Genomic DNA, 18,400 nt, shown 5'->3' with positions numbered 1-18,400 from the left:
AATCCCTAACTGGCAGGTCATGGTGGGTCGTCACGCCCCAGGCCTCGAACTTCTTTAGTGAAAGGCTCATCACGGCTGTAAGCAGCCCTACCTGTTGCTTCTGTGCATCTAGGATAACATTTCTTTGAAACAATCCATAACCACCCTCAAGAGAGCACACAATCTCGTTAACTGTCCTGTAATCCAATCCCTGCCTTGCTGTCCCACCTCCAGGCCATCTTCCTTGTTCCCTCCTTAACTCCAAATGCATAAAAAAAGCTGCAAAACTTACTCTCTGGAGTATTTGAGATCTCGCTCCCTGGCAAATGGTATCAGTTTGGGCTCAAACGAATTTTTATAAAAATTCTCTACAGGTTTGGACGTCGACACATTGTTCAGTGACAGGGGACCTGGGTCCCCAGGGTTTGGTTGTGGGTGTTCAGGCACAGGGTGAGCATGGAGTCTGCACAACTTTGGGTTCTGCCTGAGGTTCTGGTCCCCAAGCCCGTTGGTCCCTAGAAGTGCCAGTCACATGGCACCCTTGTGGACACTCCAGGGAGGGCCCCGTGGCGGCTCCCCGAGGCCCAGGGTGCCATCGAGGGCAGGCAGAAGCCCCAGGGGCCACGGCTCAGGGCCCCAGCCGGCCTGGCATCCCGCCAAGTCTCCCCTGCTCTGCTTGGGCCCCTGCCTTGGCGTCAGGCATCCCTGAGCTCTGCCCATGAGCCCAGTGACCTTGAGGGTGCCTGCGCCCACCAGGATGTGAATGTAAATTCCACACAATTTTCATTTTGATCACCCAGTGAAGACACGATCGTGGGCACTGGGTCAGGGGTCCTTCCTCCAGGTGGGCTAATAGTGGGCTATTGGTCACTATTGGGCTACTGGCCAGGGGACCCTCCAGGGGCCTGTGCCCCCCTTCGCCCCAGGGTCCTCTGAGGGATTCTCCTCAGCTTTCAGGGGCTCTGGCTCTCCACTGCCCACAGTCCTGCGCTCAGCCCCACGCCCACTGACGGGGTGAGCGTGCAAGGTCAGAAGGGCCCACGGGACAGAAGTGAGGGGCCGCCCCCGGAATCTTCACGTAATTGGCATCAAGTAGTACTGTGTGAGGGCTCCCCCTTCCGGCCTCCCGACTCCGTTCTGGTGAGGTTTCCTTTCATTAATTTTCATAGCGACCTACCTCAGGTTACACACAAAAAACAGCAATGAAGACTCACCCCAGTCCTACCAGGCCTGGGGCCAGTGCGTTCGTTTTCTCCGCCACTGTCTCAGCCAACCAGAACGTGACATTCAGATCCGCGGGGCAGGCACGGTGCACCCCCTGCTCGTCCTACCACACCCCTACCAGGTGAGGGGGGCGCTGGTCTGACCTCACCTGTGCAGACAAGCCAGCGCCAGCGAGCTTTGCTGATACACTTGTGTGGTTCTACACGCCTGTGAGTGTTTTCCGTGGACTCAGCCCGAGCTTGGCTCTGAATTACATCAAAGGGGCAAAAGCACGATACTCCTTTCAGGGGACTGGAGGCGACGGGACGGGGAGCGGGAGGGGGAGGGTGACACGCTCAGAGGGGGACACGCACAGGGCAGCGGCCAGCGGCGATTCTGCTGGAGGGAACCTTTGAAAGACCGCGCTTGTGCGTGGGCATCATCGCGGGGGTACCTCGGACGTTGAAAAAGAAAAGCGCCGGAGCCACGGAAGAACAGTCGGAGTTGGTCTGGAAAGTTGGGACAAGGAAAGGGATGCTGAGAAGCGCGGGTGCAAAAGCTGCCGCCTTCCGCTCCAAGAACAATACTCCTTGCGACCTTAGAGAGGGGCATGTGAGGGACCGGGAGGGGGGCACTGCCGTGCGTTCAGGGTGGGTGGGGCCCCTCTGTGGGCGCAGGCTTGGAACGTCGTCCTTTTCCTGGCGCTCCATGTGGCCACCTGGCGTGCCGCTGCGGGGTCTGGATCCACACTCAGGTCCAGCACGTGGTGACACCCTCTTTCCCTCCCATCGGTAGGTACATCAGAGGCCGCTCACCCACTCTCCTCGTCCCGCCCGACTCTCCGAAAACTCCCCAGATCGGGGGGATGGGGCCGCTGGGACAAGCCGGGCATCCGCGGGTGGACAAGACAACAAGGCCCAGGAACAGATGGGTGGGCGTGGCCTGGCTCTGGGCGGTGGGCGGGGCACGTCGCTTAAAGTTCCGGGAAGGTGACCGGGCGCGGAAGTGTCTGGCGGCCGCGCGCCCTCCCGTCCAGGCCCGCAGACATGTCGTCTGGGGATGCGGTGCCCGGCGGGCGGGAGGGGGCCCCACGCGCGGCCGCCGCGCTCTGCGGCCTGTACCACGAGGCCGGGCAGCGGCTGAGGCGCCTGCAGGACCAGCTGGCCGCGCGAGACGCCCTCATAGAGCGCCTGCGCGCCCGCCTGGCCGCGCTCGAGGGGGACGCGGCGCCCTCGCTCGTGGACGCGCTGCTGGAGCAGGTGGCGCGCTTCCGGGAGCAGCTCCGGCAGCAGGAGGGCGGCGCGGTGGAGGCCGCGCTGCGCCAGGTGGGGGCGAGGGATCCGGGCCGGCGAGTCGCGCGTCCCCAGGCGCCCGGCTGTGCGCGCGTTGGTCCCCAGGGGTGTGGTGCCATGTTGGGTGTGTGTCTCTGGGTGAAGGCTGTGTGACTGTTGGCTTCCGAGGTGTGTGCTTCCATGTTGTGTCTGAGACTTATGTGCCTGTGTTGGTTCTTTTAAAAAAAATTACTTAAATATAGTTGGTGTGTAGTAAAATAGTTTTAGGTGTACAATACCGTGGTTCACCGTTTATGTACCTTAAGATGTGATCACCACAGTACGTCTAATAATCATCTGTCGCTGTACTGTCACGAACTTGTCACAATATTATTGACTGTATCCGCCCTCACCTTTTTCACCTGTCTCCCCACCCCCTCCTATCTGGTGACCATCAATTTGTTCTCCATATCTATAAGTTTGTTTTTGTTTTGTTTGGTCTTTTATTTTGATATTTTAGATTCCACATATAAGTGAAATCATATGGTATTTTTCTGTGTCTGACTTACTTCACTTCGCATAATACCCTGTATCATCCATGCTGTCACAAATGGCAGGATTTCATCCTTTTTTATGTCAGAGTAGTATTCCATTGTATATATGACATTTTCTTTATCCTTTTATCTGTTGATGAACCCCTAGGTTGCTTCCGTATCTTGGCTACTGTAAATAATGCTGCAACGAACATAGAAATGCACATATCTTCAAATTATTGGACTTCTTTGGATAAATACCTAGAGGTGGAATTGCTGGGTCATAAGGTAGTTCAAGTTTTAATTTTTTGAGGAACCTCCATACTGTTTTCCATAGTGGCTGCACCAATTTGCAATCCCATCAACTGTACACAAGGGTTCCCTCTTCTCCACAGCCTCACCAGCACTCGTTCGTGGATTTATTGACGATGGCCATCCTGATAGATGTGAGCTGGTACCTCACTGTGGTTTTGATTAACATTTCCCTGATGATTAGTGACGTTGAGCATCTTTTAATATGTCTGTTGGCCATCTGTGTGTCCTCTTTGGAGAAATGTCTATTCAGGCCCTATTTTGGGTTCCTTGAGATTCCATATTAATTTTAGGATGATTCTTTTCTATTTCTGAAAAAAAATCATTGGGATTTTGATAAGGATTGCATTGCATTTGTAGATCACTTTGCGTAGTATGGACGTTTTAACAATGTGAAATTTTCCAATCTGAATATGGGGTGTGTTTCCATTTATTTAAGTCCTCTTTAATTTTTTTCTGTAATGTTTTGTAGTTTTCATTGTACAAGACTTTCACCTCCTTGAGTAAATTAATTCCTAATGATTTTGTTTTTGATACTTTTGTAAATGGAATTGTTTTCATAATTTCCTTTTCAGATTCTTCATTGTTAATGTATAGAAACACTTTTTTAATTTTTTCATGTTGACTTCATATTCTCCTACTTTGCTGAATTCATTTATTAGTTCAAATAAAAAAAAACCCCGGTATTTTTGGTAGAGTCTTTGAGTTTTCCCTACATAAATCATACCATCCGCAAACAGATGTCATTTTATTTTACTATTTGGATGCATTTTATTTCTTTTTCTTGCCTAGTTGCTCTGGCTAGAATTTCTAGTACTCTGTTGAATAGAAGTGGTGAAAGTCGGAACCCTTGCCTTGTTCCTGATCTTAGAGGAAAAGTTTTCAGTCTTTCACCATTGGATATGTTTGCTATGCATTTTGCACATATGGCTTTTATTATGTAGAGATAATTTCCTTCTATTTTTAGTTTGTTGAATGTTTTTATTAGGAAAGAATGTTGAATTTTGTCAGATGCTTTTTCCTCATCAATTGATGTGATCGTGTGTTTTTTTCCCCCCTTCATTTTCTTAATGTGTTGTATTACATCAATCATTTTCCTTCCTCTCCTCCCCTCCCCTCCCTCTTCTCTTTTCTTTCTTTATAATGAAATGTATGTTTGTGAACTTACCACAGTAGGAAAATGTATTACCTAAATCTGTGGATAACAAGTTTGGTGAAAAATTGTCTGATTGGAAAAGTTTAATATCATTTTGTTCATTCTAAGGGATTGATGCTGAGTTATAGAGGCAAATAAGCATCAAACGTATATTGTGCTTCATGTCCCCCAAAAGGCTTCATTTTCATGCCATTATTGTTTACTAGATGTTTATCGACAATTATCTAATTATCTTCAGCTATTATAAATGAGACCCTGCTGATAAAGTTAGGTATGTCAAGAACATGATGAATTTGCAACATGTAGAAAGTAGAACTAAAGTGCAAATGGGAATCAGGGCCTATCAATACCTAACTGAAAGGACGCTCAGTAATTGTCCAGTTTGCCAAACTGATCTCTGAACCTTCTACACTGCTGCCCAGAAGATTAATATGCTGCATCTCTTATTCTTTTAAAAAGCCAGGGATGCCCTTAGTCATGTATTTAGTATCACCTTCTCACTCTCTTTAAGAGGAAACGATGGTGAAGCTTGCCAGTTTCCTTGTGAGGAGTAAAGAAGGGATTATAGAAGTGCCCTGGGCTATAATACTTCCTCAGTATGGGGCACCAATGAGAAGCAAATGTTACATTGAATGTTGAAAAACTGCACTTAAATCTGGTTGTATCACTGTCTCGCTGTGTTACTTTGGGAAAGTCATTTAATGTTCTAGCTCTCTCATCAGTTAGACTGAAATAATACCTAGCTCATAGGACCGTTTGTCTATTCATTCAGGTAGTAGATATTTGATGAATGCCTACTGTATGCCAAATGTTTTTTACATTTAAATTACAGTTGACATACAGTGTTGTGTTAGTCTCAGGTGTACACCATCGTGATTATATACCTTATGAAGTGATCACCCAGTAAGTCTAGTCCCCACCTGGCACCATCCATAGTTATTACAATGTTATAAACTATACTCCCTAATTCCTACTTTACATCCCTGTGACTGTTTTGTAAGTACCAATTTGTATTTCTTAATCCCTTCTCCTTTGTCACCCATCTCCCCAAAGCCCTCCCATCTGGCAACTATCAGTTTGTTCCCTGTATCTGTAAGTCTTAACATGTTAAGTTGTGTGTTCATCACAACACAAAACTCATAATATGCTATACATCTGTTCTATGTAATATTTTCCACAAAGGCAATAGATTATTTCTAGAATGTCTGTATTCTCAACTAGGATGTAAGTTTCATAAAGATAGAAATCTGCTTTTCTTGATCCTTTCTGCATTTCCAGGGCCTATCAACATCTGGCAGGGTATTATGCTAAGTGAAATAAATCAGACCGAGAAAGACAAATATATGTGGAATCAAAAAAAACACACAAAATATGTGAACAAAACAGAAATTTTGTGAATTTTCCAGTTTTCTGTTGTTGATTTCTATCAACATCCTATTGTGGAGATGATACTTTGTATGATACCTATGTTTTTGAATCTGTGGAGCCTTTATATGTGTCCTAACATATGGTCAGTCCTGGACAATGTCCCATTTTCACTTGAGAAAAATGTGTGTGCTGTTGTTGGACAAAGTGTTCTTTATATGTCCGTTAAATCTAATTGGCTTATTGTGTTACGTCCTGTTTCCTCACTTATCTTCAGTCTGGTGGTTCTGTCCGTTATTGAGAGTGGGGTGTTGAGGGCTCCAACTATTATTGTAGAGCCCTCTATTTCTCACTTCAATTTTGTCGGTTTTTGGTTCATGTTTTGTTGGCCTGTTCTTAGGTACATAAATGTTTATAATTATTATATCTTCTTGCTGTGTTAAACCTTTTATTAATGTATAATATCCTTTGTTTCTTGTAACCTTTTTTGAATTAAAGTCTATTTTGTCTATTAGTATAGCCACTCCTGCCCACTTTTGGTTACTATTTGCACAGAATATATTTTTCCATCCTTTCACTTTCAATCTGTTTGTGAATCTCCTGTAGACAGCATCTAGTTGGATCATGTGTTTTTATCCATTCTGCCAATCTCTGTCTTTAAGGAGATTTTAATCCATTTACATTTAAAGCCATTACTGATAAAGCTGAACACTTACGTTATTTTGCTGTTTGTTTTCTATGTACTTTATACCTTTTTTGTTCTTAATTTCCTTCATTACTGTCTGCTTTTGTGTTTGTTTTTTTGTAATGAAATATTTAATTCCTTTCTCATTTCCTTTTGTGTATATTCTATAGCTATTTTTGTGTGTGTTTACATTGGAAATTACATCTAACGTCCTAAAGTTACACCACTCTAATTTGAGTTTATACCAGTTTACATTCAATAATCTACAAAAACTCTGCTCCTTTACAGCTCCATCCCCACCCCTTTCAGTTGTTGATGTCACAAAATTACATCTTTATACACCATGTGCCTCCAAACACAAACTAATCTTTTAAGTTGATTAGTCTCTTAATTACATAGGAAACGTGGAGTTACAAACCAAAATTACAATAATGCTAACATTTACACTAATACTTTTTATATTAGTCTTTTAAATCATGTAGAAAACAATGGAGCTACTGATTGCTGTTACAATAATACTAGCTTTCATAATAGCCCATGTATTTACCTTTATTGACACCTTTATTTTTACATGCAGTTTTGAGTTACTGTCTAGTGTCCTCATTTCACCCTCCAGGCTCCCTTCAGCATCTCCTGTAGGGCAAGTCTAGTCGTAATGAACTCCCTCAGCTTTTGTTTATCTAGGAATGTCTTAATTTCTCCCTCACTTTTGAAGGACATAAGCACAATAAGCTGGATATAGGATTCTTGATTGACAGGTTTTTTTTTTTCCTTTTAGCACTTTGCATATATGGGCCCACTGCCTTCTGGCCTCCAAAGTATCTGATGAGACATCAGCTGATATCTTACTGAGGACCCCTTGTATGCCACAAGTTGCTTCTCTCTTGCTGCTTTCAAGAGTGTCTCTTTGTTCTTGGTTTTCCACAGTTTGATTATAATGTGTCTTGGTGTTGGTCTTTTTCAATTTATGTTACTTGGAGATTGCTGAGCTTCTTGAATGTTTATATTCATGTCTTTCATCAAATTTCGGAAGGTTTTAGTCATTATTACTTCAAACATTCTTTCTGCCCCTTCCTTTCTCCTTCTGGGACTCCCACAGTGTGTATGTTGGTCCGCTTGATGGTGTCCCACAGGTCACATTTCATCAATCTTTTTTCTTTCTGTTCCTTAGCCTTGATAGTTTCCATTGGCCTTTCCTCATGTTTGCTGATTCTTCTGCCTGTTCAAATCTGCCTTTGAATCTCTGCAGTGAATTTTTCATTTGAGTTACTGTACTTTTCAGCTCCAGAATTTCTTTTTGGTTCCTTTAGAGGTTTCCTATCTCTTTATTCATATTTCCATTTTGTTCATACTTTGCTTTCTTGACTTTCTTCCCATCTTCTTTTGGTTCTTTGAGCATCTTTAAGATAGTTGTTTTAAAGTTTTGTCTAGAAGATCTGCCATCAGGTGTTTTTCAGGGACAGCTTCTGTTGATGTATTTTTTTTCTTTGAATGGGCTGTATTTCCCTTTGTAGCCTTGTGAATTTGTTGTTGTTGTTAAAAACTGGACATTTGGATTTAATAATGTGGTATCTCTGGAAATTAGATTCTCCTCCTTTACAGGGTTTGCTGGGGGTTTTTGTTACTGTTTTTCTTTGGTTGTTGTAGGTTGTCTCTGTGACAAGGATCAGCCTGAAGAATAACTTAGAGTCTTCTCAGGCCTTTCTGAGCCCACGCTTTTCCCTGGGCATGTGTATCCACTTTCTAATTTTCCCCTTATATGCGGTTGCTTTAGAATGTCCTAGTCTTTAATATCTAGCTCCTTCCTGAGGAGAAAAAGTGAAAAATTAGTGGGGGTGTAAAAGGGCACTGGGCCTTTAAATCCTCTGGCAGCCACTTCAGCAGGAAGGGGTGGGGCTTGAAACAAGTGGGGAGATACAACAGCAAGGGCTCCCTACCTGTTTGTCTGCACCTCTGTTATTAGAAGCAGCAATCACTGATCAGCTCACTGATATTTGGAGGACAAGGCCCTCTTTCCCCCCTGGGCTCCTGCAAGCGGCACGTAGGCTGCTCCAGGAACACGTTCACAGCTGCCTGCCCCGCGGCTGGGGAGGAGGTGGGTAGCTGCTGACTTTCGTGGACTCTGTTATGGCAGCCTGCGCAGATGAGCGCAGGGACGAAGGCCGAAGGGCTGGTTCACAGGATTACTGGTAGGATTAGTTGCACGTTTTGTGTCTGTCTGGAGCTCTGGAACCATAGGTCCCAGTGACAGGCTGTCCCAGGGGATGTCAGCCCATTTGCTGACTTCTGCTTCACGTCTGTGTGTGCACGCGGGGGTCCTGGGACAGGCCCTGTTTTCTGACAGCGGTGGTCTGTGTGCTTCTGTAGCCTAAGAACAGTCACTCATTGGACAGAGCTCCAGCTGGATGGCTCAGTGCTTCTCCAGCGTAAGAGCAGCAAGTGCTAAGAACCCAGGGCTCACGGGTCCTGGCGTCCTCACACGTCGGGCAGCCCTTTGGGGGTCACCCTGCCTCCCGGTGGTTTTGCCTTTGTTTCTCTGGCTCTGGCAGGTTCCCAGCAATGAGGGACAAAGCCAGCCCTACACAGGGCGTATGTTGTCACCCAGCAAGTCTCCACTTACTATGGAAGCCAAGTTATTTCTAAACTGATATTTGAAAGCTGGTTTTTAAGCTAAAAAATAAGGCTGGTGAGTCCTTCAGAATCAGCGGACCTCACCCCACACTCGGCCACATGTCCCTGGTTTTGTGTGTCTGTGTTGTGAACAGGCTGGGAACAGTTCAGGTCCTGAGCTCTCTCGCCAGTCTTATTCCCAGACATGGGCATCCACGTGGCGCTAGGCCCGCTGCCCAGGCCTGGCTGTGGAGACGAGAGCATGTGTCCTCGGGCGGCTCCGGGAACCAACCCCGCCCAGTCCCCGGGAGGTGCTGCCGTTGTTTGCAGAGATGTTTCTCTTACTGCCTCCATTTGACCAGCGAGGAAGGATGCTTAGAAATCAGGTCTGGCCCAAGTCGTCTAGCACCAGGGAGAATGAGGGAGCTGTGGTAAATGGAGGCACGGCAGCTGCCCTGCCCCGAGTCTCAGTTTGCCCATCTGTAGAAGGGAGGTGATGGAAGCCGCCTCGTAGGCATGTGGAGGTTGCGTGACTGGTACACTGAGGGCTTGGAGAGCCTTCGCTCCTGCTCGCTGTGAGGGTCGCACAGGGACTCCGAAGTGTGTTCCAGGTGCAGTTCCGTGGGACACAGGCCTGCGCTGGTGTTGGATTATTTACAGAATTCCTGTCTGCATTCGTTTCATGTGTACTTGTATGTACATTGTTATATCGTGTTATATGTAATGTGTATGTATGCTGAGTAAACTTCAGAGACATTTCTGTCATGCTGCTGAAATCAGCGCTGTTGACTTGACTAAAATTTAATGACAGTGCACTCAGGGCAGGTCTCTGGCACCAACTGTGTCTTCTGCACACACCCTTGAGCCACCATCACGGGTAACCAGGGCAGAGTGGACGAGTGAGGCAGAAGCGGTCAGAGCTCCGACACCGCCATGCCACCACAGCTGCGGTGCTGGCTGCCACCTGTCCCTTGTCTACGGGACCAGGCCCTGACCAGCTGGTAATGCTTACGAAGGTGATCAGTTTCTAAAGAACACAAACAAGCGCAAGACCCAGAAGCCTGGGTTTGTGTTTGTAGGTTCAGCGCCACAGGATTACTCAGCCGTGGGAACCTGAGATTCCACTGGGGGTTTGGCGTTTTCTGTTCATACCATGTCTCCCCAGAAATAAGATCTAGCCGGACAATCAGCTCTAATGCGTCTTTTGGAGCAAAAATTAATATGAGACCTGAGATTATATTTATTATATTTATTATATTATATTATATTATACCCCATCTTATAGTAAAATAAGACCGGGTCTTATATTAATTTTTGCTCCAAAAGACGCATTGGAGCTGATTGTCTGGCTAGGTCTTATTTTCAGGGAAACGTCGTAGTATTTTATGTTAAGGAGGCAGCTGTTGGCTCTTGCCTTCGGTGCCCCATCAGAGTCTGGCCATGTGATGTGGCACCAGCTGGCAGCCTGCAGCTATGTGGGTGGCCCCTGCACCTCCCAGCCCAGCGTGGAGGGCCGTCTGCTGCGAGGGGGTGCTCATGCCGACCTTCAGCGCAGCGCCTCTGCCTCCGTCAGTCCTGAAAGAAGGCCTGGACTCTACTCGGGTGAGGTCGTCAGGCGCATAAGGCAGAAAAGTGGAAGCAATGCCCTGGGCCACCGAGGTGCCCCTGCAAAGTCAGAGGGGAGTGAGATGTGACCAGCTTACAGGCTCATCCCTGGTGAGCGGTTCCATTTGACACTTTGCCCAACCCCGTGTTAGACGGTTCCCGCTTGCCAGGGTCTGATGTCACTTCCCCCGCCCTCGCTGTCACCTCCCTATCTTCCTAGAGCCTCTGCTCTTTTCCTCTCCCCAGTCCTGTGGGGACGTCGGATTCAGAACCCGTCTTCCTCTAGGTCTTTGCTGAGAGCCGTGCGCATCGTCCTCACTAAAACGTTCCTTCCTTCCCGTCTGTTCCCTTCTAGAGCGACATGCAAGCAGAATGGGAACGAGAGGACTCTTAGAAATTCCCTGAGTGAGCGGGGGTGGGATTTCCAGAATGTTTCCTGAGGTGCTTGGTCAGTGGTGCAGTCAGGCGGGCTTATCCTGCGGAGTAGGTCGTCGTGGATGCAGGGGGCGTTTGCGTGGGGGTGCGGGCCCAGGAGCCGCGGTGGGACCCGGTGTGTGCTGCGGTCCCGCGTCCCCCCAGTTTGTCCTGAACCCTGTCCATGTGTCTCCCGGGCATTTGTCCCACGCATGTGTTTGCACAAGCGTCCGAGGAAGCAGCTGCATGTCTGTCCATCAGTTGGAGTGTGTTCTGTAAGCCTGGAACATACCATGATCCAGGAGAGGCGAGGCGGAGAGCAGTGATGCTGTAGGATCCATCTGTGTAAACACGTGTGTTCTAGATGCTTATGAATGTTCTAGGAAGATAAGTGCCCAAATAGGGAACAGCGGTTGCCTCTGCAGAGTGCAGCTGGGGCGGAGGGGCTAGTCGGGAACAAAGGAATTTAAGTTTTCATTTTATTTCCTTTCCATGTTTGAATTTTTTGTAAGTGTACATGGTTTTGTTTAAAGCAGTTAGAGAATAATAATTCCTGGTTCCCTGAGTGGCCCGGCCTCATTCCACTGAGAGGTGATGTGCAGTGTTTGCTGGTGTCTGCTCTTCTCACGTGCACGTGCCCAGCGGGCCAGACCCTCCTGCCGGGAAGCCCGGGCTCGTCCCCGACTTTTCTGAAGCTGGTTTTCATTTGTAGGACGGACTGGTTCACCCTCCCTCAGGCAGTTTGTGTTGGAGCTTTCTCTGAAAATGGGAAAGCACAAAATTAAGGCTAGTATAAAGCAAATTGTAATTTTAAGGGCTGTTTTTTTTTAAGGAAGTAATTGTGGTTGGGTGTATTTGTTTCCTTGAGCTGCTGTAACAAAGTACCTTTGTAGCTTAACTGGGAGCCTTAAAACAACAGAAATGTAATCTTTCACAGTTCTAGAAGCCAGAAGCCGGCAATCAGGGCTCGGGGACGGTCTTTCTTGGCCTCTCGCAGCCCTTGGTAGCGGTGGCCATCCTTGGGGTCCGTTGGCTTACAGATGCATCTCACTCGTGTCTCTGCCTCCGTCTTCACGTGGCTTCTTCTGTCTCTGTGTCCAAATTTCCCTCTTCTTACAGGAGCCCTAGGCATTGGGTCAGGGCCCATTCCAGTCCAGCATGACTTCATGTAACTCATTATATCTGTAAAGATCCCGCTTCTAAACAAAGTCACATTCCTTAGTATCAGAGTTGGCTGTGGCCGTATCTTTGGGGGCTGCCCTGTGCAGCGGGTTCTACTTTTCCTGTGGAGAAGTGTTTGGAATTGTCACACTAAGTCACTGATGATATAAAATATAAAATTATGACCTTACTCATGAGAATAGATGACGTTTCACATAGAGCACTATAGGCTGAAAACGTCAAAGTTAATTACGAGTTCAGAAGCCAGCCTCTGAGTGATGGGGTCTGGGCAGCTTTTCTTTGCTTTCTCTGTAACATTTGTCTCTGGCATAGCTTTTAATCAGATGAACTGTGCTTTTAAATCTTCCACTTAGGAAATTGAGAGACTCTCTGAGCAACTAGAAGAAAAGGAGAGGGAGACCCAGCGGCTGATGAGCCAGCCGGGGCACGAGCAGGAGCGGGAGGTGGCCCTGCTGCGGAGGCATGTGGCAGAGAAGGAGCGGGCGCGGGCCGCCAGTGACATCCTGTGCCGCTCTTTGGCCGACGAGACCCATCAGCTGCGGAGGACTCTGGCCGCCACTGCCCACATGTGCCAGCATCTGGCCAGAAGTCTGGATGAACTGCAGCGCGCACAGGGGGCCGCGGGGGAGAGGAACCCTGAGGTGGGCCCGTGCGCATGTAGGCCGTGGGGGCGGGGGCGGGGCAGCGTCTCTGGGCACAGCGCCCCCCAGCACTCAGGCGGCTGGGCGCCCAGAGTCCACTTCTGTTCTCTGGCTTCTGAGGCAGAGCCTGCCCATCAACAGATTTTTCTAGAATGATGGAATGTGCCAAATGCATAGGAAAGCAGGGCAGCCTGCTTCACAGCCCGCCCCACCCAGGCTGTAGGGGACCGGGCACTTTGGTCTCAGCTGCCTTAGCTGAGGACGGGAGGCATGGCTGGGGCTGGAGGGGCTGCCCTGAGCCAGTATTGCCACGTGTGTTCAGCCCATGAGGAAGCTGCAGAGCGAGGCCAGGGGCAGCATCTGCCGGTACCACACGTGCGGGGGGCCTCGCGTCCCAGCGAGGCGGGGCAGGGCTGGCCTGGTGGTGGCTTCCTGCAGAACTGGGGCTGCAGTGTCGGAGGCTGGCTTTTGGGCACGCTCATGCCAGCAGCATGGCCTGCCGTGATGGGAGACCTTGTCCCTGGCGCTCCAGCTGCCCCCTCAGTGGGGTGAGGACAGAGAGCCCCAGCCGGGCACCGTGCAGGGTGGGGCCCGGGGGACAGTGAGGGCCTCAGCGTCAGAAATCCCGTAAGGCAGCGTCATGGGGGCCCCTGGGCGGGGTGTTGGGAGCAGAAGAGCAGTGGGGTGACGAGGTGTGGTTTGCCCCCACGCCTTGCGCAGGTAGCTCCTTTCCAGGTGGTCCTGAGGCCATACCAGGGCTCGCAGAAACGCCGTGCGTGCTCGGGCAGCGGGTCCAGCTCCTGAGCAGTGGGGTCCTTCACAGGGAGAGGGTCCACCTGACAACCGCCTGTCTCAGTTGGGTGGATTCCCCGAAAAGGAAGCCTCAGAAAGACAATCGTGTTTCAGAAACCAACAGGAAAGTGCATTGTGGGAGGAGGCGGCGGCTCTTGTCCGACTTTGAGTCAGTGTCATTTCCCTCTGGGGATCTGAGAACAGCAGCACATGGAGGTCGGCCTGCGGGGCCTGGGGCCTGTGGAGGGGCTGGCAACAGGTCACCATCTGAGTCAGCGTCACTTCCCAGCCCTGGACTCCGCTGAGTGGCCTGGGGCTTCCCCAGCACAGGCCGGGTGAGGTCAGGCACTTCCTTTGTTATTCAAGGGGAATTCTCAAAAACGACGTCATGAGCCTCCAGCCTGGGGGACTGGTAAATGCACCCCACCTTCCCTGAGACTGGTCGGCTGGGTCTGCCCACCACCGTGAGGGGGGTTCCAGGCGGCGGCTCTTGGGCGTGAGGGAAGGTCAGGCTGCTGTGGACTCAGTCGGTGGGTGGTTGGCCCTGACTCTCTGCAGCCACGATGGTGTCATGGGTGTGGAGAGAGGTGGCCCCTGGCATCTGTGCCCCTGGCTGGAGTCTCCTCAGTGTTCAGTGTACGTGGGGACTAAGCTTCCTGACCTGCGACAGTGGAAGTCGGGAGGGAAGACTGGCCTGGCCCCGTGGGGGTGGGTCTGCAGGATGAGAGCAGCCCTGCCCAGCCACTGCTGCAGGGGGAGTCTGCCTGTCCCTGCTTTGCTTCTCCGCTGATGGATGGCATCCACCTGTGGCACCTGCCACCTCAGTCTCTGGTCTGGCTTCCTCCCCACTTGCTGCACATGACTGTCACGTTTGGTGACCTGGTGTCTTCTCTGTCCCTTTCTTACGCAGCCAGAAGGTACAGGCGGGGATGCTTCTGTCCGAGCTGCTGTGGAGAAGTTACAGGAAGAAAACCGGCTGCTAAAACAGAAGCTGACGCACGTGAGTGCCGCCACCGTGTCACTGAGAGCTGCAGGGGAGGGTCCTGGCCGTGCGTGGGGTCGCCTCCGCCCTCAGGCCACTCTGGCTGACACACACGGCCCAGAACGTCTGGTCACTCTCCACCCCCAGCTAACTCACCTGTCAGTAAAAGGGACGGGAACACAGCACCAGGTCCTCTTCTGTTTGGGACGGTCGCTGCACAGCTGCCACTGCAGGAGAACACGCCGGGTCGCTCCTCAGTAGCTTACGTTCGGAGCCTTGAGAGCAGGTGTCTCAGCATGTCCCCATGAGCTTTCCCTCTCTGTCCCCGCAGGTAGAAGACCTCAACGCCAAATGGCAGTGCTATGATGCCAGCAGGGACGAGTACGTGCGGGGCCTGCACGCACAGCTGAGGGGGCTGCAGGCCCCCCACGGGCCCGAGAGGCCGTCCGCCCCTGAGCTGATGAGGAAGGAGATCTCCCGGCTCAACAGGCAGCTGGAGGAGCGGGTGAATGACTGCGCAGCCGCCCAGCGGGAGCTGGCAGCCTTGAGGACGGCCCAGGACGCGGCGCTGGAGCGCGCCCAGATGTTGGAGCAGCAGGTGTCCGCCCCACGGGACAGCGGCACGGGGCCTGTGGGGATGTTCTTTCCTGGAGCAGAGATGGCGCAGCCTGGTCCCAGCTCAGTGTCTCGTCTCCTTTCAGATTCTCGTGTACAAGGATGACTTCACATCAGAAAGGGCCGACCGAGAGCGGGCTCAGAGCAGGATTCAGGAGCTGGAGGAGACGGTGGCGTCCCTGCGGCGCCAGGTGTCCCGGAGACAGGTAGGGCGTGGGGGCTTGGTACCACCTGAGCACACTTATTGCTTCTTTCGTTTTCATGAACTTCAAGCCATTCTGTGTTGGCTGGACCCTAATGTCCCTGTTCCTGGCAGAGCCACCTGGGGCTCGGTGGCAGAAAACAAAGCTCCACATGGTCTTGTGTGTGTGGAGGTGGTTGGCATGGGGCATGTGACGGCAGAGGTTGCCGTCCTCAGGGCCTGTCATATACCAGACAGCACGTCTTGGGCCCCAGGCTCCCTCCTGGAAGCTTCCTTCATACATGTCTCCTCTGTGCTGTGACCCTGGGCGGGACCCTGGTTGTCCCGTCGCATGGATGCGGATGCTGAGGCCCAGGGCCCCAGTCAGTGCAGAAACCTCAGGAGCCTGTTTCCTTCACCAGTGAGCGAGTCTGAAACCCCAGGCCCCTCAAAGAACTTCCGTCCTCACAGGCTGCATAGTAGTGAAACCCCCTGGGGCCCGGTGCACGCAGTGGGAGCAGGAACCGAGCTGACCTGGGAACCGCCCACCCTGCACAGCCGCTGGCCTTGGTGGTAGCTCCTGCGTCTCCTGCGTGAGGGGGACGGGGGTCAGGAGGCCACCCTGGGCTAATTCCACAGCGGTGAGCCTGGTGCAGGTGGCCGAGCAGGTGGGGACGGCAGCTAGGGCCTGTGTCCCCGAGTCCTGGGCTGGCCAGGAGGCCCTGGCACTGCAGGCCTCCATCAGGGACCCTCGGTGGCCCTGGGCAGGGGCTGCGTGTGTGTGTGCATTTCCCAGGGTTTGGTTCTGCTTGTGGGTTTTCTGGTGGCTGTGCACGTGAGGAAGTGTGTGACCTTGGGTTGATTGAAAGATCCTTCATGATGCTATCGTGAGGAGACCCGCTCTAGGCCTGGGGTGACCGTGCCATTGGCACTGACTGGCCTGTGTCCCTTTCAGCTGCAGCCGTTGGCGCCTGGAATGTTGGGAGCACTGGGTGACATAGCCAGGGAGAGTGGTACAGGAGGTGGGCAATGAGCCGTAGTCCCCCGGGGAACGTCCAGAGTCGGGCATGGAGTGGCTGCACCCAGGCCGGCGGGATGCGCCCACAGCCAGTGCTGGGACCGACTCGTGCCAGGCCTGCCCCCTCTCTGCAGAAGCGCGTGGGGCACAGCGGGGCCTCCTTCTGGGCGGGTTCTGCTTCTCCTCCAGTGGGCTGGGGGTGGACTCCACTCGGGCCTGTTCCTCCATGATCACGGGGTGTCTGTGTGGTCTGCGGCTGTTAACGGGGCACGTCCCCAGCTGGGCTCTGGGCCAAGCAGGAAGCCAGGTGCGGGGCGCCCAGCACAGCCCATGTAAACGGACCTTTGCTTTTCCCAGGACTGCCGAGAGCCAGGCTCCTGCCGGATTCCCAGTGGGAGCAAAAGCCCCAAGTACTTAGAGGCTGATGCTTTGGACTTTCCAGTGCCTGGTGGCCAGCGGCCTGGGGCTGGCTCCCAGTGGCTGGAAGCCCCCATGGAGGGCGGGCATCCTGGAGCGGCCCGGAGAGGCCAGGGCGACCTGCAGTGCCCTCACTGCCTGCAGTGTTTCGACGACGAGCAGGGTGAGGAGCTGCTCAGACACGTGGCCGAGTGCTGCCAGTGAGCCCCTGGTGGTGGGACAGGCTGCGTGCCCCCAGCTGCAGCACTGAGGTGCCCAAGACCCGGGGCCCCAACAGACTGAGGGTGCTTCTGACGGTTCGCCTTGGCCCCGTTCGAGCTGGAACAGACTGCGTCACAGGGACTGCCGGCGGGGCAGGAGGCAGGGTTGGGGGCATCTGTGCTCCAAAGACCTCGTTTTGCTTCTGGTGTGGAGTTTGGGTCCCCAAGCTGTCAGGCCAAGGCTGGAGCCAATGTGACAGCCCTGCCCCAGCCTGCCCCTGGGATGCTACAGCTCGCCAGCAGAGGTGGTGGTCCTTAGGGTGGAAGCCCACCCCGGGACTAGCTTTGCAGAGCTGAGCACTGCCGTGGCACCGGCTCCTGGGGGCCCTTCTTGGCCACAGCAGTCACACATCTGCACTGACACACAGGGCATTGTAATAGCGTGTGTCACACATCAGAACTTAGCACACCTGTTTCCTAGTCTCTGATTTTATAATAAATGTATTTGCTGCCGTGACTGCTCTTGAGAGTGCTTGTTGGGGGCCAGAGTTCGAGCAGCTGGAGGGGAGACACTCTACTGTCTGCCACCTCCCAGGGGACCCAGGGGCTGGTGCGAGTCCGGGCACACGTGCTGTTGCTCTCACCGAGAACACCCTCTTGCCATTCCCACTTGGGTAAGTCCTCCTCAAGTCGTAGTGCGGGTGTCACCTTTGGGGCATCCCCGTGCACCCTGATTTCTGGGGACCCAACTGGAAGAGGCCCGCTCTGTGGGGCGGGGAGCAGCAGAACAGAAAGCCCCGGTCTCACTGACCTGGGAGTCAGAGGAGTCTGCTGACAGCCAAGCGCTGGGACTAGCGGCTGTGGACCTCCCAGAGAGGAGGGAGCCACAGAAGGGGACCCTCGGATCCTTGGCTGACCCCAAATGTGCTCAAAGTGGGGCTGGGAGAGTCCCGGGCGGAGGACAGCAGCTGGAAAGCAGAGTGCTGAGCAGGGTTCTGTGGCTCTCCATGGCAGGGGGACAGCTTTGAATGACTCTTATGTTTAGAAGGGCTTGGTAAACATCGGAGGTTTTCCTTTGAAACCCTAGGAGGGCCACACCTTAGCAGTGAAGCTGACATTCTAGGGTAAAATGGAACAGCCCTTGTCTGAAAAATCACACAAGTTCCCAGCAACCAACCAGTAATTCACCTGCCTGTTGGAACAAAACCCATCTTTCCTCATAGGCAGAAAACCCAGGAC

General features: G+C 51.8%; 1 protein-coding gene across 1 annotated transcript; it reads left to right on the top strand.

The window, feature by feature from the left end:
- The first annotated feature begins 2,170 nt into the window (after positions 1 to 2,170).
- TNIP2 (TNFAIP3 interacting protein 2) lies at positions 2,171 to 17,678 on the top strand. Its single transcript, XM_019711536.2, has 6 exons — positions 2,171 to 2,507; positions 12,669 to 12,956; positions 14,659 to 14,748; positions 15,062 to 15,328; positions 15,432 to 15,551; positions 16,902 to 17,678. The coding sequence occupies exons 1-6, from the start codon at positions 2,229 to 2,231 to the stop codon at positions 17,163 to 17,165; spliced, it is 1,308 nt and encodes a 435-aa protein (XP_019567095.2). The 5' UTR covers positions 2,171 to 2,228; the 3' UTR covers positions 17,166 to 17,678.
- The last annotated feature ends 722 nt before the right edge of the window (positions 17,679 to 18,400 follow it).

The sequence above is a fragment of the Rhinolophus sinicus genome, linkage group LG02 (assembly GCF_036562045.2).
Source record: "Rhinolophus sinicus isolate RSC01 linkage group LG02, ASM3656204v1, whole genome shotgun sequence".
In the NCBI taxonomy this organism is placed as follows: Eukaryota; Metazoa; Chordata; class Mammalia; order Chiroptera; family Rhinolophidae; genus Rhinolophus; species Rhinolophus sinicus.
This window is presented reverse-complemented; position numbering and strand designations above follow the sequence as displayed.

What these genes read in the sequence shown, in the direction of transcription:
- TNIP2 (XM_019711536.2), top strand. Translation starts at nt 2,229, where the DNA reads ATGTCGTCTGGGGATGCGGTGCCCGGCGGGCGGGAGGGGGCCCCACGC. An exon ending in CCCAGATGTTGGAGCAGCAG is followed by an intron (nt 15,329 to 15,431) that starts GTGTCCGCCCCA and finishes GTCTCCTTTCAG; the next exon opens with ATTCTCGTGTACAAGGATGA. An exon ending in GCCAGGTGTCCCGGAGACAG is followed by an intron (nt 15,552 to 16,901) that starts GTAGGGCGTGGG and finishes TGCTTTTCCCAG; the next exon opens with GACTGCCGAGAGCCAGGCTC.